The sequence below is a fragment of the Girardinichthys multiradiatus genome, chromosome 19 (assembly GCF_021462225.1).
Source record: "Girardinichthys multiradiatus isolate DD_20200921_A chromosome 19, DD_fGirMul_XY1, whole genome shotgun sequence".
NCBI lineage: Eukaryota > Metazoa > Chordata > Actinopteri > Cyprinodontiformes > Goodeidae > Girardinichthys > Girardinichthys multiradiatus.
In genome coordinates, this window is record NC_061811.1 from 29503432 (window position 1) to 29525741 (window position 22310).

A 22310-nucleotide genomic window follows, 5' to 3' on the forward strand; every position below is an offset into this window, starting at 1 on the left:
ACAATGTGTAGTATTACTCAATTAAGAAAGTGTCCAGCTTGCAAGAAGATATTGTAGCAAATATTATGATCTCTGTGCATTATGCATTCAGATTTGTGAGTATTTCAGCTTATCAGAAGCACTAATCATTTGAGGTCATTTTCCTTATACATTGTGGGTCAGGGGACCGTAAAGGTCCAATCAAACCTTTTGAAATTGTGTCTCTTTCCATAATTCATCCTGGGTTTCTTTCTAAAAGCCATTTAATTATTTATTGTTTTGAAGTGTCATTTGCATTTGTAACATTTTTTTTCATTTGGATGTCAAGTCTTAAATTTAAATAAAAAAAACAACAGACCTGTGAACCACATCTTCCACCTTTTAAATGGTCATTGCAGTCATTATGATAGAGTATAAATGGTAACAGAAATATAAACATTAAGTTGAAGCGTTGTTTTATAGTGCAGTGCTTTGTAAAAGTATCCATACCCCTTGAACAAGCCTCAGTGTGATATACTGGGATTTTTTGTGACAGACCAACACAAAGTAGGGCATAATTATGAAGTGGATGGCAAATATTTACATACTGTATGTTGTCAGCCCCTTTAAAACAGTGGTTCAGAGGGAAAAGTCATCTTGCCATTCAAACGTTGTAGGTTTGATTCAGGGGACTGGGCAAGGCACTTAACCCTAGTTTGCCTACCAATCTGCATATTGGTGTACAGTCACCGGCCATTTTATTAGGTACACCTGTCCAACTGCTCGTTCACGCAAATTTCTAATCAGCCAATCACATGGCAGCAACTCAATGCATTTAGGCATGTAGACATGGTCAAGATGATCGGCTGCAGTTCAAACCGAGCATCAGAACGGGGAAGAAAGTTTCCTTTAAGTGACTTTGAACGTGGCATGGTTGTTGGTGACAGACGAGCTGGTCATAGTATTTCAGAAACTGCTGATCTACTGGGATTTTCACGCACTACCATCTCTAGGGTTTACAGAGAATAGTCCGAAAACAGAAAATATCCAGTGAGCGAACAGGAAAGAACCTAAGAACAGGAAACTGAGGCTACAATTTGCACAGGCTCACCAAAATTGAACAATAGAAGATTGGAAAAACGTTGCCTGGTCTGATGAGTCTCGATTTCTGTGGCGACATTCGGATGGTAGGGTCAGAATTTGGTGTCAACATGAAAACATGGATCCATCCTGCCTTGTATCAACGGTTCAGGGTGGTGGTGGTGGTGTAATGGTGTGGGGGATATTTTCTTGGCACATTTTGGGCCCCTTAGTACCAATTGAGCATCATGTCAACGCCACAGCCTACCTGAGTATTGTTGCTGACCATGTCCATCCCTTTATGGCCACAGTGAACCCATCTTCTGATGGTTATGTCCAGCAGGATAACGCACCATGTCATAAAGCATGAATCATCTCAGACTGGTTTCTGGAACATAACAACAAGTTCACTGTAGTTAAATGGCCTCCACAGTCACCAGATCTCAATCCAGTAGAGCACCTTTGGGATGTGGTGGAACGGGAGATTCACCATGGATGTGCAGCTGACAAATCTGCAGCATCTGTGTGATGCTATCATGGCAATATGGACCAAACTCTCTGAGGAATGTTTCCAGTACCTTGTTGAATCTATGCCATGAAGGATTAAGGCAGTTCTGAAGGCAAAAGGCAAAAAGGGGTCCAACCCGGTACTAGCAAGGTGTACCTAATAAAGTGGCCGGTGAGTGTGTATAAGGTGTTCAGTCAATTTACCACCCTAAGCTTTGAACATCTCACAGAGCACTGTTCAATTCAATTCAATTCAATTCAATTCAATTCAATTCAATTCAATTCAATTCATTTTTATTTATATAGCGCCAATTCACAACACATGCCGTCTCAAGGCACTTCACAAAGGGTTTGGAATGGTATAGGGTTGTTGGGGAGATTAGATTAAACTACTGAGTGTTAGAGTTTGGCCATTTTAGAATGGGCTATGTGTAGGGGTACTAAGTAAAATAATATACTGATAAAGTGTTCAGTCCAGGTAAGCAGAGGAGAGCATTAGTCAGCAAAGCAACCAGAGATTTAGTAAGGAGGAGACATAGAGATCCACAGCTCCGGTGGAAGAACCTACTTATAGAAGAACTATTAGCCATGCACTTCACAGATTTGGCCTGTGGAGACAATGTTCATTGAAAGCCATAAGAAGTCACTTTTAAATGTTGCCACAAGCCATGTGCAAACCTCTATGTGTGGTGGAAAGCTAACTCCTAACATCACAGTGAACAGACTATCCCTGTGGTGACACATGGTGTTAGAGGCATGGGGTGGCATTACTTTTCTTTAGCAGGGACAGGGAAGCAGGCCAGAGTTTATTCTAAGATAGATGGAGCTAAATCCAGGGTTGACCTATCACATAAAATCCCACTAAAGTACGTTGAAGTTTGCAGGTGCAAAGTCACAAAAATGAAAAAAAAAACACTTGCATGGAACTTCCAACAATATTATAGCAATCAAAATCCCTCCCAAGGTTTGACTCCCAAGGAGTTAAATTTCATGCCTGCTTCATATATCTTTTTTCTGACAGAATGTGATACCAAGTGTAGGAAGAGCTAAACATAGTCGTGTTAAAACATGGCAAGCTTTCTTCGTCACAGCAAATCAAATCTGTTTGTCATTTTAGCAATCAGACCACAACCTGCAATAAGCATCAGCAATTTTGCTGCAACAGATTGATCGTTAACATCCAAGCAGACAAGTACAAGATATAAGTTTACTCCTTCTCTTCTATCGCAGCTGGTCTGGTTGCATTCCTCTGGTTTTTATAAATCGTGTTCACTTATGAGCTAATAAAAGAAATTGTGTTCAGCAACACTTCACTGGATCAAACTACACAGCAGAGTACTTATATGAATGAGAGCATATTTATCATTTCCTTTCTCCTGTGAATGATCTTCAGCTGACAGCTCCTTGTCTTCCTCAGGTAACTACGGGGAGAGTGGGATGGAAGCATTCAAAGAGCTCGCCTCGCAAGAAGGCCTCTGCATCGCTCATTCTGACAAAATCTACAGCAACGCCGGGGAGAAGCACTTCGACCGGTTGCTTAGAAAGCTGAGAGAGCGTCTTCCTAAAGCCAGAGTTGTTGTCTGCTTCTGTGAAGGCATGACAGTCCGCGGGCTGCTCATGGCTATGAGGCGGCTCGGAGTAGCAGGAGAATTCCTCCTAATTGGCAGGTTTGTTAGTGAATGTTTTCCCAAGGTGCTTCCAGGTTCATCAGATGTTTTATTTTTTTACAGGAAGAAAGATGAAACGTTAACAATCAAAAGTTGCTTCTGTTTTGTAGAATTTAGAAATAATCTTAAAGGCGGTAAAACTCATATCAGCTCCTTACTAATGATACAAGAGAGAGCTTAAAACTACATAATGGCTGTGTCCAAGGAGCCTTTTGTGCCTCCTGGAATATTCGGTTGATTCTTTCATTATCAGTCATTTACCATTGATGGACTGCTTTTAAAATAATTTTTAATATTGTTATTAAATACCTTATATATAATAATAATCATACATTTTTTTCCATAGCTTATGGTATTTGTGTAACAATCATTGATCATTTTGTGCGGGGGGATTTACATTTTCCTGAGCATTCCGATTTCAGTTTGAGCACCTTTAGGATGTGTTTAGGATGATGTTCGGTTTTGCCACATACGATCTTGGATGTTCACCAAAAAGTTACATTTCAGTCTTATCCCACCAGAGCAACTGCAAACAGGAGTTGTTCCAGCATTTTGTCAACTATAGTGCTCATCTTAAACATTGGATTTAAATTGGATAACTCTCCTTCCAATTACAATCACTCAAAACTTTGAGTTGTTCTTTTATTTAAACCTTAATTAACCTTAATTAAATATTAAATATTTGGATGTTTGTGGATGTTATATCACAAAATGCTTCTATACATCTTCCTGAGTCTTTGAGTTAAGCATAAATGTTAGTTTCTGATCATCCATTCAGTTTTATCATATCACTTGCAGCCACATAATGACATGGGACACTCATTCATTCTTGACTCAGATATGGATGTTAAATTCCATATTATGGCATCTAGATGTTCTCAGGATGAATCGGTTACACTAAAGTTCACAAGAAAGTGAAATGTTGCCGAAGAGTTTTTCTCTGAAAACAGAAGACGCTTTGAGTCAGGCTCACTGATGAATAATGCATTCACACAGCGAGCTTTCCCACTCCCTGTCAGATCACAGGCAGGATGGGTTAGTATGGGACAGCACCTCCAGCATAATATGGGGAATGTGCAATAAGGAACAGCAAAGCTAATATGGCAGAAATTATCTTATTGTGGTCTAAGTTAATCTCTGGTCCAGTTAGGCGTAGTTTCAGCAGCTGAAATGGGGTTATGATTAAAGTTAAATCTCTTTCATTTATTATAGATGTTTCACTGGATGTGTGTTTCTTCTATTCATGCATCAAAATGTCACCTCAATCTTTCTGAAAGCCAGCTGATGAAGCAGATGCATAAAATAAAATAGTTACCTTCTCTCATGCTTCATGCATAGCTGCTGAGCCTTCCATGGCTGATGCGAAGAGTGGAGTAAAGCAGCATGTGTGTGTGACTGTGTGTTTTCTGGGTCAAGGAGACTTCTAAAAAGGAAAATGTTTTTAGAGCAATGCAGTAAGCGAACATATGCAGGCGCCTTTGGAGCGGGCCAGCTGAAAAGCTTGGAGGTGCTGGTCATCAGCCATCCAGTCCTCTGTTCTGTTCTGTTGTGGATGACAGAGATGGCTATTCTCACACCACAAACCTCACACCTTCCAAAGAACTAACAACTCTTTCAATGCCCCCATTGCTCTGGAAATGGATGAAAGATGTCAATTTTATTCTGCTCTCTTTGGCTTCTAATCTATTTTAAAACAATACTCCCCCCTCATGTAGAATTTCTTTATTAAAATTAAAAACTTCTTACACATGAATATTTTCAGTTTTGTGTGAAGCTAAATGATGTACAAATGTATGATCTCAGGGTGCTGTACAGTATGTGTGTGTGTGCTGACATCAGAGCTGTAGGTTTTTGGCTCTTGGAGCGTTGGCCTGGAGGTGGCGTGATGCTGAGAAGCAGATGGCCAGGTACTGTGGAGACTGTCATACTGCACAGCCTTCGTCAGCTCATTCTTAAAGTGTTAGCCAAACCAAACCTGCTACTGGCTTCAACTCCTATAACTCAAATGTAGGTTTGAGGTGGGGTATTTTTGTCCTGTGGATAAACAGCAAGTTGTTTAGTGAGATTAAGATAGGAAACTGCAAGTTATGCCCTAGATTCTATACCAATTTCACATGGCAAAATTAGTCTGATATTAGGTTCTTTATTTACTGGCTTTGGTACTTCACCAAGCACACGGTGCTTTGCAAAACTATTTATAGCCTCAAACTTTTTCACATCACAGTATAACCCTATTGATTGGATTTATGTGATTTACCAACATACAGTAACAAGGAAAACAACATATACATGGAAGGAAATGTGGCATGTATTTGTATTCAGCCATTTATTTACCTCAGCGTAATTTATGTTGCCTAGCAACAGTGATAGCGTGAAGCACAGAGTTGTGAAGCCGAACAAATGGAGCCCTAATGGCTTATTTTCTTGTTTTATAATCTTGTTCATTATTCAGCCATTTAAATTGTTAAAGTTTTGTGTTCATAGATTAAAAAAATATATAAAAATCTATTTGTAAATCTATTTGTAAAAATGTAACAATTTAAACACTAACATGTTAACTTTAGGAACAACGTTTAAATCAGTTTCTTTGTAGAGCATAAAAATAAAAGAACCAAACATCAACATTAGATTTCATCTGACTGAATTATATCTGTGTTTAACTTCCATCCATTGGGGAAACCCAGCAGGAGCTTGAAAACAACGTTCCGGGAGTCAGCTGTTCTCTCGGGGTTCATCGCACCTCAACCCCCCGGTCAGCTGTGCGCTGGCGAGGCGAGCCGGCTGTGAGTCCGGTGTCAGGGCAGCAGAAGCGGACGTCTCCGAACACATCGGAGCATGTGTGGAATTAAGCGAAATCTTGATAAACCGAGCAGATATTTCAGGTTTACACAGCTACATTCAAGTCTAAAAACAAGTTCATTTTGTTTCACAGAAAGCGCAATATATTCAACTTTGTTCACAGCTTTTCCCTCTCCTCCAGGCTTTGCTACTTCCGTTACCACAATCTACTTTGACCCGCAATGAATCATGGGATAGGGTGGCCGACGAAGGATACACCGGACCCATCCTTCATATCTGGGGAAAAGAAGGACGCATTTGTCGGCCCTATTTGGAGGAGCCTGCGAAGCTGTAGACGTCATTTCTTCACAATGACGTAATCGGCCAACAAATGCGTCCTTCAAAGAATGCAGCCCCTCAATTTGGACGCAGCAATAGTGAATGACATCCGTGAATCTGTGTTTGATTAATCTGTGGCTTCAAGGACCCGGATGTGTGACACAAAAAACAGAATTTTAGAACTGAAAGTAAAAGTAGTGAAACTGAATTTTCAATTCAACAAAATACATTTTCAGAGCAAATTAATTCAGTTTCAAACCAATAAATTCAGTTTCAATTAAGTGAAATTAATTTTCAAACCAATGCATTTAATTTCAAATTACACAAATACAGATTTAGTCTGAGAAATTCAAATTCAGTTTCTGATGGCACAAGTTTCTTCCAATAGCCAATGGGGCAGCCTCGGCTGCTGCGAAACGAGACGAGTCATTGGATAAATACTGGGCTTTGTCCCGCCCATCAGACGCTCAGCTTCTGCATGATGATTGGATGATCTGTCTGAGGCGAAATCCCTTTTTGATTGACATGGAAATCAAGGACAAGGACAGACAGAAACAAGGGATGTGCATAATTTAGCCTTAATAATAATAATAATATAATAATGATAGAAAACTTACAGATGAAACACATGGAAAAACTAGACATGAAGCACTGACAGAGTCACAGGCAGAAAACTGAAATAACATGCAATCTAACAGGTTGATCCAGTGAACTTAAATACTGGGGGAAATGTGGAGAAAACATTGGATGCCGGTATGTAAATCAGGAGATAAAGTGGAGCAGATTATGCAGAAGGGTGATTAAGGGAGGGAGACTAATTAACGCAGAGGGAATGGAACTAAGACACAGGGAAACATTTAACCAAGGGAAAAAGACAAATACTAACCTGGGGAAATACAATAGAATACACAGGAAACAGAATACAATAAATAAGCATGAAACAAAAGACACTAAAAAAGCAAGACCTCTCTGAGAATAATGAACACAAAGGAATGAACCAGGTATGGCAAGACCATATAGAACATAATAAGCCACACGGAAACGAAAACAGAGACGCAAAAGCAAAACCCAAACAGGCATAACTTAGTGGTTCTACAAAGGCTAGACACAAATGTGTGCATTATTTTCTGTATACTTTCCAACCTTCCTTTCCTAATTATTCACTACTTAGTGTTGGTCTATCACACAAAATCCCCCAAAAACATTTTTGTTGTAATGTGACAAAAAATAAAAACATTCAAGGAATATGACTTTTTTGCAAAGCACTGTATTTAGCAGAAAGCCTAGCTGGCATCCTTTATTAGTGGTGCATTTATGCCTATGCAAATATGCTCCAAAATTCAAAGGTGTTGCTATCTTAGTTCAGTGTATCAGCATGACAATGACACCGACCAAACAACCACAACGAGTGGTTGCAGTTGGATTACAAAGTGACCAGCACTGTGTGAACCACATAACTTGGCAGTTTTCTCTGGACAATTATTTTAACCATTGTCAGATGAGCTTCTAAAAGATTCAACCACTTCTACATACTGTAGACAGGTGCTGTACAAGTCTGCCTACACCTTGATATAGAAAGGAGCCACAGCATAGGAGCTTACAACCTTTTTGAGCCAATGTAAGACATCAGCCTAAGATACCCTAAATGGACACCTATGAAATACCTCTGAGAGTTACATCGCAAAGAGGGGTAAGCTGTTGCCCAGGGAGGTGCGATAGAGATTGGATAATAGAGGAACTACTTTAGCACCCCGGTCTTTTTAAGTGTGCTAAGTGTGGACACCCTGTGACTGTTAACAAGATCACATGAGCTTATTGCTTGGCGTGACTCAGAATTTAAAACCTCTGTTAACTTAGTAATTGAAAACTACAACCAGTCTTGTCATACAGACTGTTCTCATGTTGTATACTATACTACATGTATATAACCCAGCGTATTATTCCACGTTAAAAATGCTCATTGCGCATTAGCAACTAGTATTAATGTCAAGTTATTTTAGGTGCTATTTAAACGTTTAGCGTAAAACAAAATCTTTTTCTGTTCTTCAACATGCTTTTGTTTCTTGCCGGAGATGAAAGTGAATAATTGACAGACAAATTGTTAACTCTAATAGGCGATGCATGCAGTAAATAAAGATTATGACCAGTGCAGACAGATTTCCCTCTTGAGACTCAGAGTGTTTAAGCTGGGTGGGAACATGTAGCTATTGAGGGCAAACTGCACAGCTACATTCCTAATCTGTGAATTCTCACTGGACTTGTCAGTGCACTTGGAGGCTTTTCTTGTCATTTCTCAGCAAGTACAGTGAGAGCTACACACCTCTCAGAAATTGGAAAAACCAAGTGGTGGAATCACGGGAAGATATTTCCGAGAACTCTGAATTTATGGCTTCCATTGATTTGCTTCCTGATGTTAGAGCTGGAGTGAGGCAACAGGAAGTTTACATGCAGATCTATGTTTTAATGGAACAACTTTGCATTCAAGTATTAAGTGTGGCATTTTAAAAACGAAGTACAGATTGCTGTTCCAAAATATTTCTAGAATTGCTTCTAATGTGAATAAAAAAAGTACAATACAAAGAAACATGCTATAGTTTGGTTATCATTTGCAAAGTAAAGTAGTTTGTGTGTTAGCATTTGAATAAAATACAAGCTTGACTGGACATACTGTGGCTTGCAAAATTATTCGTACTTCTTGGATTTTTTTCCCATTATGACATACAGAAACTAAAAATGTGCTTTCCTGGGATTTGATTAAATAAACAGACACAAAGTGCAGTAAAGTGGAAGGAAAATTAGGGTTTTCAAAGTTTGCTACAAATAAAGATCTGAAAACTTTTAATCTGATACCCCAAAATCAAATCCAGCGCAGATTTTTATTTATTTCTTTTTATATATATATAATAATAGAAAAAGAAAATATCTAATGTACATATATACACAGTTCACTTTACAATGGAATATAGTGTGAGATCAGTCCAAGTATGCATAGTGTTGTTCTGGAGCTCTGACTGTCAAGTGTTCATCAGAGAAAAAGCCTGGGGGAAGAAACTCTCTCTGTGGCAGCTGGTTTTTAACAGACAGCGCTCTTTAGCGCCACCTGAGGGTAAAAGCCTAAACAGTTTGTGTGCAGGACGTGTGGGGTCTGCAGAGATATTAGCTGCCCTTTTCCTGACCCTAGACCTGTATAAGTACTGGATAGAAATAAGTTCAGCCCTGATGGTTCTCTCTGCAGACATGATTTTTCGTTGCAGTCTGGACCCGTTCTTTTTTGTGGATGAGCCGAACCACGCAGAGATGGACGAAGACAGGACAGACGGAATTATGGCAGTGTAGAAGATGACCAGCAGCTCCTGTGAAAGGTTGTACTTCTTGAGTTGCCTCAGGAAGTACAGTGTCTGCTAGACCTTCTTCCAAACATCGTTTATGTGTGAAAACCATCTCAGGTCTTGAGAAATGGTGGTTCCTAGGAACCGGAAGTGGTCCACAGCAGACACAGTGTTGTTGAGGATGGTGAGGGGTGTGTGTAGGGGTGGTGTTCTTCGAAAGTCCACCATCATCTCCACAGTCTTGAGTGGGTTAAGTTCCAGGTGGTTCTGACCACACCAGTGTATCAGCCGATCCACTTCCTGTCTGTATGCAGACCCATCACTGTCCTGGATCAGTCCAATAACAGGGGTGTCATCTGCAAACTTCAGGAGTTTCACAGGCGGGTCCGCTGAGGTGCAGTCATTTGTGTAGAGGGAGAAAAGGAGTGGGGAGAGAACACACCCCTGGGGCATGCCGGTACTTATTGATCTTGTGCAGGAGAAGATGCTCCCCACCCTCACCTGCTGCTGCCGGTCCTTCAGGAAGCTGATGATCCACTGACAGGTGGAGGCCAGGACTTTGAGCTTGGTAAGTTTCTGGTGGAGGATGTCTGGGTTGATGGTGTTAAAGGCCGAGCTGAAGTCCACAAACAGGATCCTGCCGTACATCACTGGGTGGTCGAGGTGTTGCAGGATGAAGTGTAGTCCCAAGTTGACTGCCCGGTAGGCAAACTGCAGGTGGTGCAGCAGGGGGCCTGTGATGTCCTTCCGGTTCGTGATTGTGGGTTTCTTGGGCACTGGGATGATGGTGGAGCATTTGAAGCAGGAGGGACCCTCACACAGCTCCAGTGACTTGTTGAAGATCTCAGTGAAGATGGGTGCCAGTTGATCGGTGCAGGGTCTCAGGCATGATGGGGAGACATTAACAGGTCCTGAGGCCTTCCTTGTTTTCAGGCACTGAAAAATTCTATTTACATCTTCCTCTGAGATCCTAAGTGCAGGCAGGGGGTATGGAGGTAGGGGGGTGGTTGATGTATGGCAAGAATTTGTGCCTGAATTGGATGTAATGGAGTTGGATTGAGTTGGCTGCTTTTCATACCTGCAGTAGAAGCCACTCAGCTGCTTTGCAAGGCAAGGATTCTGATCAGGGTTGGGGGAATGGCTCCTGTAGGCAATCAGGTTTTTCAAACCATTCCAAACAGCAGAAGCGTCTCCATGTGAGAAGCTTTTCTTTAGCTTTTCATTGTAGCTTCTCTTCGCTGGTTTGATCTCCTTGGTCAGTTTGTTCCTGGCCTGCTTGTACAGGGCCCGGTCCCCACTGTTGTGAGCCTCTTGTCCCTGGGTAGCTGCCTCAGATGAGAAGGGAACCAAGGTTTATTGTTATTGTATATGCAGAAGGTCTTGGTTTGCACACATGTCCTCACAGAAACTAATATTTGATGTCAACACCTCAGTGAGTTGATTTAAATCAGTGACTGAAGTTTCAAAAACAGTCCAATCTGTGCAGTTAAAGCGGGCCTGTATCATTTGCTTTGACTCATCAGTCCACTTCTTAACAGTCCAAACTACAGGTTTGGAAGCTTTTAATTTCTGCTTGTAGATTTGGATGAACAGAGAGTGGTCAAAAAGTCCCAAAGTAGGCCTGGTGACAGCATGATATGCATTTATGCAAATCTCTGCATAAATACAGTCTGGGATTTTTAGCCTATATGCAAAACACCAAAACTACATCATGAGACTACCATCCCAACAGCGAAACATGGTGGTGGCAGCATCTTGGTGTGGCGATGCTTTTCATCAGCAGGGCTAGTAAACGGAAATGTGATGGTGGATGGAGCTAAACACAGGGTTTCCTGAAATGAAACCAGTTAGAGGGTGTAAAAGTCTTGAGACTGGGGTGAAGGTTCAGCTTACAGCAGGACAACAACCCCTAAAACGTACAGCCAAAGTTCCAAAAGAATGGTTGGCATCAAACTATATTCATGTGTTAGAATGACCCAGTTAACGTTTAAGCCTAAATCTAATTCAGAATGTGGGGCAGGACTAGAAAGTTGCTGTTTTCTCTTTGTGTAATCTGAGTGAACAGAGTGAGCTCTTTTGTAAAAATGTGTATTGCTCTATCACATAACATCCCAATAAATGTTGTGGTTGTAACATCACCAACAAAAACTAGAAATGTTTAGGGGAATGAACGGTTTGCCTTGCTCTAGTTTGCCTTGCATCCCTGGTCCGACACAGCTGAATAAAATGGTATTGTATTTGAACAGGAATGCATCTAAAAGCTGCAGAATAGTAGCTCTCGAGGACTGGGCTTGAATAACCCTGGTATTAGATTTAGTATTCATCCTATTTTACATTTCAAAATTGAATGGGTATGCTTGTTCAAAATATAAAAAAACACGCATCTCCATATGAATCTGACTTCAGTGTGTTGTTTTCTGCAGTGACGGCTGGGCAGACCGTGTTGAGGTGGTGGAGGGATATGAGCACGAAGCTGTTGGTGGCATCACGGTGAAGCTGCACTCTGAAGAGGTCTCCTCCTTCAACAATTACTTCCTGAAGCTCAAGCTCAGCACAAACACCCGCAATCCATGGTTCCCAGAGTTCTGGCAGCACCGCTTTCAGTGCCGTCTTCCCGGGCACCCGCAGGAGAATCTGAACTATGGGCGCAACTGCTCAGGTGAGATGCACAGCTCATTGAGTTATCACGATATTTCCTGCACATATTTCCTGGTTAACAGAGAACGTATCAGTTTTTCTTTCTGAAATATTGTGATGTGTTCAATGCCCAAAGGATGGAGCCAAGGGGGCCCGTAAAGTGGAACAAACTCTTTAAATATGAATTAGACTGCCTGAGGGTAAAATTCTCCACTAGTCAATCCAGTGCATTTTTTCATATTGTTTATTTGTGTGTTACTTGGCTTCACAGAGGATGAAGATCTAGGTAAATTAAGTGCTTTTCATTATTAAAGGAACACTGTTAATGCATTAGCTGTGGTTCTTTTTTTCTTGAAACGAAGCTCAACAAGCATGTTTCCAAATTTTATGACAGTTTTTTTATTTATTCATGGTTTCTTTTTTTTTCTTTTTTAAAAAGCTTCTATATTTACGTTTTTAATCAGAACATATGAGGGTTTATAAAAATATTTTCCTTAAACATTCTTAGATTTGATATAAATACATTTTTGAGGAATTGATAAACGTAAATATAAATTGGTGCATGCAAAACACTTTTACTTTTCATTTGATACCTCTGGCTCTACTTTTCATAATTTATGTTGCACTTTTTTAAAATGCCACTCTAATAATTCCTATTTTTGCAACATTTGCTATTTTTTTTTCTTTTTATCTCTTTAGTCTGATGCACAAACCTGAAACTTTTTTTATTTCCATGAGCTGTCATGTTTTAATAAAAAAGTATTGTGATACTTGTTTTTGTCTTTTTGTGGAAATGAGTTCCTGTTCCTGTTTAGTCATTTTTATTGTTTTTATTTCTTATTCATTTTATTTTATGAATTTATTTTGGTTTAGAACTCCAAGATGGTGAGTTAATTTTGTTGAATGGAACCATAAGGCTCATCACCTTAAAAATATACATAGAGGTTGACTGACATTAAGGTTAAATCACAAGAAAGGATGATGCTTTGATGAAAATTTACAATTAATCTCAGTGGACCTCTTATATATGAAGCTATTGGGATGTTTTTTGGGTTTCGAGAGCCCAATAATTGGCTTAGTTTGTGCTCTCACACCCTCCCTTTGGGCTTTAAAGGCAGTCATATAAAACAGCCCAATAACTGGCTGAATCTTGCTGAATTTGCATGTAAGCACAAAAACCGTGCAGTTCTATTCATATAGTAAGCAGACAAAGTCCTGCTGTCATGCAGCCAAATGATTCCCACATGCAGCAGTAGGTACTCTGCTTGCATGCAGACATCATAACATCACCGCATCATGACTGAATCTCCCACAGCTAAGTGAGAACAGCGAGCGTCAAAGCCAAGGAGCTGCTAAAGTAGGTCATCACCAGTCGCTCCCTTCGGAGGCTCAGCCAGCTGCTACCCAACTGTAGTTACTGTTGATGTATTTGTTTGCACAGGCAGCTTTTCCAGCAGTTGTTTTGAAATATATATTGCCGAATGCAACCCAAGCTGCAACCAGCACAGCAGACAAGGGGAGATGCTTATAAAGAAATACAGTCACCAGCAGGTGATCCTTATCTATCAAAAAGTATTGAATGAATTGTCAGCAAAGCCACAGATAAATTATGTAACGAAAGACCAGAGTGCAAAGCCAGCAACAAAAAAACTTTGAAGTAATAACATTTATTGGCAGAAAATCTAAATCCAACTGTAAGAAGAGTTACATGAACCGTTCTCCTTGAAATCTGCACAATCTGCAAATAGTGGTGGTGAATGTGTGAATGGCTCCCTGGCTGAACTCTTCCTTCTGCATCCTATTTTCATTTTTACAAATTACAACTGTGTTTGAGGAATCTTTGATTAGTGGAAAATAATTTGGTTTATTTGAATAACATGAACAGTCTATATATAGCAGGTTTAATGCGTGTCTCAATCTTAGATCACCCTGATGCAATAAAAACATTGAACATTCTTTCTTTTTCTGTTTACATATATAATATTTCATAAATCGAAGAATCTCTGTTGAATATAGATCATTCCAGGCTATGTCTTAACAGTCTAGCTATTTTATATTTTGGGCTAGAGATGATCAAATGTATTCTTAAAGACAGAAATAGCCCTTTAACCAACCCTGACTAGGAACCTATGACTGATACTAACTTTAACATCATTAGCTTAGCTTATAGAGGTGTATGGCTATCCTTTCTTTGTGCTCATGGGGGGGAGCAACGTAGATATGCAATTAAGCAATAGAAAATGTTTTTTTGTGGTCATGCAGTTCCTTAATTGCTGCCCTGGGCAGGTAGCCATATCTCCCATATGATAACTGCCAATGTCTGCAGTAGCTCTTTCAATTGTTTCTTGTTTTACACAGGGCTCATAGAAAGTAGAGATTCCGTGACAGATCAGTTTGGGTGAAGGACAATGCAATAAGCCTCTAAGGAAAGCATTCCAGGGAAGAAATACTGTCTACGTTTAAAATTGGATCACATTAGTCATGTGTAGTCCGACAATCCATCCAGGGTTAACTCTGCCTCTCATCCATTGACTGCTGAAGATAGGCACCAGCTCCCCTGTGACCCTGCAAGGATAAGCTGGTATAGACGATGGATAGATGAATGTATGGTCTCTCAGACAAAACACTACTAATTTTTGCTTTAGGATGAAACTAGTCAGACCTCTACTGAGACTGAACAGCCTTGACAGAACTGCTCAGATTTGCAACTTAAATGTCTGGATGCACAAATCTTTTGGGTAAAATCAGGGCTACTACTGTAGGCACCACCAAGGTCACACAAGCATTCAGAAAAACCACAGTTAAATATGATTAAAACAGAACTTAATAATGAAAGGAAATTTTTTTAACAGAATATTTTTGTTGGTCCTGACATCATCTATATTAAACAGCACAATTAGGACATATGAGCATAATATGCTTAGCTTAAATTAATGTGCCTTGAAAACGTCTTCACCTTTGAACTTTTTGTAACATTACAACCATAAAGGTCAATGAATTCTATTTTGATTTTTTTAGGGAAAGACCAAAACAAAGTAATGTAGTTTTAAAGTGGATGGAAAATTATACAAGGTTTTCAAAATTGTTTTCTAAAAGTTGAAGAGCTTTTTTATTCAGTCCCGTTAAGTCAACACTTTGTAGAACCATGTTTGCTGCAATCACAGCTTCAAGTATTTCAGGGTATGCCTTTACCAGCTTTGTGCACTTAGAGACTGGAGGTTTTGCTTATTCTTCTTTTGCGAAAACAGCTCAAGCCCAGCCAGACTGGACAGAGAGTGTCTCAGTTTTTAGGTGTTGTCACAGATTACTAACTGGATTAGCTTTGGACCTTGACTGGGCCATTTTAACACATAAATAAGCATTTACCTTAATCGTTTTATAGTGGTTCTGGTTGTATGCTCTAGGGTCGTTGTCCTACTGAAAGGTAGGACCTGTGCCTCATTCTGAAGTCTTTTGCAGCCTCTAACTGGTTTTCTCCAAAGCTTGCCCTTAATTTAGCTCCAACCATCTTTCCATTAACACTGACCACTGCACGATGCCGCCACCAGCATGTTTCACTGTTGTGATGAGTGTGTTCACGTTAATGTGTAGCCTTAATTTATGTTCTGCACATATTGAAATAAAATTGGTCTCTTTTAACAGAGCACTGTCTTCCACATGTTTGCTGTGTCCCCTTGTGGTAAACTGCAAAATGGACTTTTAATGGCTTTCTTTCACCAAAGGCTTTCTTCTTGCCACTCTTCCATAAAGGCCCAATTTGTGGAATGCACAACCAACTGCTTTCCTATCAACAGATTCTCCCACTGGAGCTTTAGATTTCTGCAGCTCATCCAGAGTTACCATGGGCCTTTTGATTGCTTCTCAGATTGATCATCTCCATGCTTGGCCTGTCAGTTTAACTGCATAGCCATGTCTTACTAGCAGTGCAGTTGTGCCATGCTCTTTCGAAGATAAACAGAGAAGTGCTCTGTAAGATATAACGTTTTTTGCACTGGATTTTTTAGGGATATCACAGTAAAGGGGACTAAATAGAAATTAACCCCAGACTTTTCAGACTTGTATTTGTAAAATATATTTTTTTTTTATCAGGTACAAGTGGCCGTTCTTTTTGTAATTTTTTCAAAAGTGCGCTGACAGGAAATAGGGTGGAAAGATGCATGCAGCAAACATCGACCGGCCGGAACTGACAGCCACATTGAGGACTAAGGTCTCCTTACATTAACTCCTGCACCACAGCTGTACTCCTTTGTAAAATATTTTTAAAACTATTTATGATTTTCCATCCACTTCACAACTATACACTTTGTATTTTATTGTATCACAAATGTAATATGACAAAATGAGTAAAGGTTTAAGGGGAATGAATACTGTTTCAAGGCAATGTACATGATACAGGATAATGCTTTCTTGTACTGTAATGCTATTATTAGTTGCTGTAGTTTGCATCACAAAAAAATCATTGACTTCAGGGACCTTCAGCAAGAAAATGCTAAATTTTGAACACAGCTATTAACACAAAATGATTGCTGCAGGAAGGACTTGCATTGTGGCTGATCTTTTTCGTATTAAAACCCAGTGCCTGCCAAACATACAGTATGTATGCAGTGCTCTGTTTTGAGTAAATGTAGCACCCTTTAAAAGAAAAAAAACCCTGCTTTCTCCAGCTTGCTTTACACTGAACTGATAGGGTGTGTTTGAAAAAGATAACATACTTTGTTGTTCATTTGTGAAGTATTCGTTGATCCCTGCAGCATGACACTAGAAAGATAAAGAAAAGGAAAAAACAGAAAATATTGTTATTTTACCTTGGTTGAGCAGAACACAGAATCGTAGTAGTACAGGTTTTTAAGAGAGTTGGAACTTCTCTAATTGAATCCTGACCAAGAAAGAATAGTTTTGCCATGGTAACAAGGATTCTTTGAACCCATTTTTTGAGACTTCCAGTTCTTTAAAAGCAGTCTCCCACAGAGGAAATGAAGTGTGTTTCCACCAGCCTGAATTCAGGGAACAATTTCTGCATCTGTGTGCACCCTATCACTCCTTTGTAATACCTTGCATCCTGCCAGACAACCTGTTGGGCACATCTGAAATTAAGAAATGACATAAAACATGCTACTGCTTGCATTATTGAAGCACTGTATGGCTGTTTCTTTTTTCTAAATTAATATTTTTTATCTTGAAGAAGAATCCTTACTGTTGTCTCATTTGCGGGCAGGTTACGAAAGTCTCGAAGACAACTATGTTCAAGACAGCAAGATGGGCTTTGTCATCAACGCCATCTACGCCATGGCGCACGGTCTGCATGACATGCACTCTCACCTCTGTCCTGGCCATGTGGGGCTGTGTGATGACATGAAACCCATTGATGGGAACCACTTGTTAGACTTTCTACTCAAGACCTCCTTCACAGGAGTATCTGGGGAGGACATATGGTTTGATGAGAATGGCGACTCACCTGGAAGGTAAGCTACTGTATGTATGTAGATGGAAGCTTGATGGTATGCCACTATAATGCTCAATAGAAAATATAAATCTCATACAGGAATGTGAGGAGTGGACTTCCATTCTTTCTGAAGGTGATAATGGTGATGCAAGGGGTTTTTAGGGAGAAGCACCACTACTTAAAAAGACACATGGAAAAAAAAACTAATGAGAAATGAGAAATAAATGAAATTAAACTGGCAGGTCCCCCATGAAAGTCAACTTTGGAAAAGTCAGCTAAGGAACATAAATCAAATTAACGTTGAAAAAAAAATTCACTAGATATTATGGGTAAGGCTTACACTTGCTTTAAAATTTCTTTCAAATTTAAAGATTTCTTGGTTATTAGGTCTTCTAGCTTTTCGATTAACTTTTGAAAAAAAAACGACACTGGCTGCTTTTGATCTCATTCACTGACCAGATATTTTCAAAACTATTAAACTCAAAGATGAGCAAGGGTTATTCAGTAGCACTGTGCAATTAATGGAATTTCCATCCATTTGTCCATTGTGCATAACTTCTGTTCCAACAGCACAAACCCAGCATTTAGTTTAAATAACATGGGAGTTTTTTCTATGTGAGATGACTTAGCAACAAACTAACTGGAACATGAATTCTGCTCTGTACTAGAAAATCCAGAATTGGAAAACTATGTTATCTTTTTTCTCCTGTCCATCTGCACACAGGTATGACATTATGAACTTCCAGCACGTGGAGCCTGGGGTTTATGACTACATCAACATCGGCTCCTGGCATGAGGGCATGCTGAGCCTTGATGATGAAATGATCCAGATGAACAGAAGTGACATGGTCCGCTCGGTCTGCAGTGAGCCATGCTCCAAAGGCGAAATCAAGGTTCAGCACTACACGCTGTGACAAGACTCTACTGACTGCTAACATGTTCAGAGTGTTTGCACTGAGAGTATCTGCTCCTATTAAAGGTTTACATGTTGTAATGAATAACTTTAGAAAGTTGTAGCTAAAGGTTGTATTAAAGGAGATATTCTTAAATGCACACTTGCTTTACTAGATAATGCCATGGTTAGAGAGCCATACTTCAAATTCTCTGTGTTTTAAACGAAAGTAAAACACTGAGTGACTTTCCCTTTGTCCTGTACAGGAAAGAGACAAACAGTGGTATTTGCAGACAAGTAGTTTACATTTTTTCATTTCTTTTTTTGGCCAGGTCATAAGAAAAGGTGAGGTGAGCTGCTGCTGGATATGCACTGCCTGCAAAGACAACGAATATGTGCAGGACGAGTTCACATGCAAGGCCTGTGAGCTGGGCTGGTGGCCTGACGAAGAACTGGAGGGTATGTTTGTTCGCCTCCCTCACCTCTGTCTACCTGCTGTTATGTCACTTGTTACATTATGTTAGCTTTGAAGAAGAAATGGTAAAAGATTTAACTGGCTGTCATTACAACTGCAGTGTTAAACCACCGGATAATGACAAGCATTATTTATACTATATATAAATAAATAAAACATAGTGTGGAGTTCCAGTGAAATGCTTAAATACATTCATTATATGCATGAAAATCCTAAATTTTAGATTATATTTTATTTGAACAACTCTTTTTTGCAGCAGACCAATGATTCAACATTCGAAAATATAAGCAGGTGCACAGCTTCAATTTCATTGTGTATTTCTATCATAATGTTAGTAATTTGCTTGACCTACATGCAAACACACTCAGGTACCAGGAAAGGTTATATGGTTTATTTTACAGGTAGAATAATTTTGCATTGAAGATCCAGTGGATCAGAGAGACTTTAGCATTTAATGCTAGAGAAAACCGCTTCCATATCTGTGAGGTGAATTGTGGGCCACGATCAGACAGGATCTCTTGAGGGATGCCATGGAGACGAAACACATGTCGGGCCAGTAACTGAACTGTCTGGAAAGCAGAAGGGAGTTTCTTTAGAGCAACAAGATGACATGATTTGGAGAATCGATCCACCACTGTCAGAATGGTTGTCATGCCACGTGAAGGTGGCAGACCCGTAACAAAGTCCAAGGCAATATGAGACCAGGGTTGTTTGGGAATGGGTAGAGGTTGAACTAATCCAGCAGGGGGTCGGTGAGTAGGTTTGCTCCGGGCACAGATCGTGCAGGCTCCAACAAATGACAAAGACGTCATTATGCAGTGTTGGCCACCAAAACCGACGAGAGATCAGGGCGATGGCACGGGAGGAACCAGGATGTGTGGAGAACTTAGAGGAATGAAACCATTGAATCAGTTGCTTGAACCAGGATCAGTAAGCGAAGCCTGTGTGATGAGATTATCAGTCTCCCAGGTAACGGAGCCGATCATACAGTTGGTTGGTAAAATAGGATCAGGCTCCTCACTGGTTACATAAGGAGAGTACTGACCGGACTGGGCGTCAGGTTTGACATTCTTTGTTCCAGGATGGTAAGAAATGGTTAGGTTGAATCGTGAGAAGAATAATGACCAATGGGATTGACGTGGATTTAGCCGTTTAGCCAACTGGAGATGGGAGAGGTTCTTGTGATCAGTCCAGACCAGTACTGGGTGTTCTGTGCCCCCCAGCCAGTGACGCCACTCCTCCAAGGTGAGTTTGATGGCCAGGAGTTCCCGATCTCCCACATCATAATTTCTCTCGGTAAGAGATAGTCTGCTGAGACAACACAGCACCAACTCCAGAATCAGAGGCGTCCACTTCCAGGATGAACTGTTTAGAAGGATCGGGCTGGAGAAGGATGGGCGCTGCAGCGAATCTCTCTTTCAGAGCCACAAAGGCAGAGTTAGCTTCAGGAATCCAGGAAAAAGCAACCTTGGTAGAAGTGAGACTAGTGAGTGGGGCAGCAGTACGACTAAAGTCTTTTATGAAACGACGATAAACGTTGCAAAGCCAAGAAAACGCTGAAGTTGCTTCCTGGAATCAGGCACAGGCCAATCTAACACGGCCTTTATCATAGCTGGGTCAGAGCAGAGCTGACCACACTTCAAAATGAATCCCAGGAAGGACACAGATGGTTTGTGGAACTCACATTTTTCAGCCTTAACAAACTGTTTGTTTTCGAGTAGATGCTGAAGTACAAGACGGACATGGACACAATGCTCTGACAAATCTTTAGAAAAGATAAGGATATCATCCAAGTAAACAAAGACGAAAATGTTCAAAAAATCCCGAGGACATCATTAACCAGGGCCTGAAATATTGCTGGTGCGTTGCATAACCCGAATGGCATCACCATGTATTCGAAGTGACCCAAGAGTGTTTTAAATGCCGTTTTCCACTCATCCCACTGTCTGACGCGCACTAGATGGTAAGCATTGCGCAAATCTAGTTTGGAGAAAACAGTTGCCCCCTGAGCAGGCTCAAAAGCCGCAGACATGAGTGGAAGAGGATATTTGTTCTTTATTGTGATAGCATTTAACCCCCGGTAGTCAATGCAAGGTCGTAAAGAACCATCCTTCTTACTGACAAAAAAGGAACCTGCCCCTAGTGGCGATGAAGAATGCGGATGAGCCCAGCAGCAAGTAAGTTGGTAATATAATCCTCCAAGGCCTGGCGTTCAGGACGAGAGATGGGATACAACCTGCTGGAGGGGAGTGGAGCACCTAGAAGCAGGTCGATAGCACAGTCGTAAGGACGGTGTGGTGGCAGAGAAAGGACTTGCTGTTTACTAAAGACTTGGCGTAGATCATGATACTCAGGTGGAACCTCCGAAAGGTCAGTGGAGTCAGTGTCCTCAGGCGATGTTGGTGTGGAGGTTGGGGGAACAGCGGACTGTAAACAAGTAGAAAGGCAGAATGAAGACAAGGAGAATATTAGACTTAGTCCAATCGAGGTGGGGATTATGTAGACTCAGCCAACTGAACCCCAAAACAATTGAGAAATGAGATAGGAAAGACGTAAAAGGATACTATCTCCCGATGGTTACCTGAGAGCACAAGTTGCAACGGTTCAGTGCGATGTGTTAAGCGAGGCAGTTCCTTCCCATCTAAGGCCTCGGCTCTCAGAGGCGTGGAGAGTTGTATAGTTCTGATTCCAAGTCTCTCCACCAGTGTACTGTCGATGAGATCACGTTCACAACATGAGTCAACAAGAGCGGTGAGTTCATGTGAAGAAGGGGTCAGCAGGATCTTGGCAGGAAGCATTAGGCGGGGACATGTAGGTATAGTGGTATGGTCCGTCAGTTCTTACTGACCATACCAGATCTTTTGGCCAAATCGGACATGAGGCCAGGTAGTGCTCAGAGGAACCACAGTAAAGGCAGAGGTTGGCAGTTCGTCTCCTCTGTTTCTCCTCTGAGGTGAGATGAGCACGCTCCATCTGCATAGGTTCTATTTCAGATGACTGGCCAGGAGTGGATAACATAGGGGTCTTCTTGAAAGTAGAGACAATCATACTCCTGAAAGTGAAAGAACCTTCGGCATGTGTCCTGTCCCTAAGCCGATTGTCTATTCTAGTAGCCAGGGCTATGAAATCGTTGAGAGCCTCAGGCTCATCAAGTGTGGCTAGTTCATCCTTTAAGGATTCGTTAAATGCTTGAAAAAAATGCAGT

The 22310-nt window shown here is 40.7% G+C and overlaps 1 protein-coding gene across 2 annotated transcripts in view; it reads left to right on the top strand.

Moving 5' to 3' along the window:
* grm1b (glutamate receptor, metabotropic 1b) overlaps positions 1 to 22310 on the top strand; it is a 38461-nt gene that overhangs the window by 4294 nt on the left and 11857 nt on the right. For both annotated transcript variants that reach the window (XM_047345983.1, XM_047345984.1), the window contains exons 3-7: positions 2963 to 3212; positions 12082 to 12317; positions 17511 to 17757; positions 18463 to 18631; positions 18963 to 19089. In XM_047345983.1, coding sequence (XP_047201939.1) covers positions 2963 to 3212; positions 12082 to 12317; positions 17511 to 17757; positions 18463 to 18631; positions 18963 to 19089 — 1029 coding nt within the window. The remainder of the gene's footprint in view (positions 1 to 2962; positions 3213 to 12081; positions 12318 to 17510; positions 17758 to 18462; positions 18632 to 18962; positions 19090 to 22310) is intronic.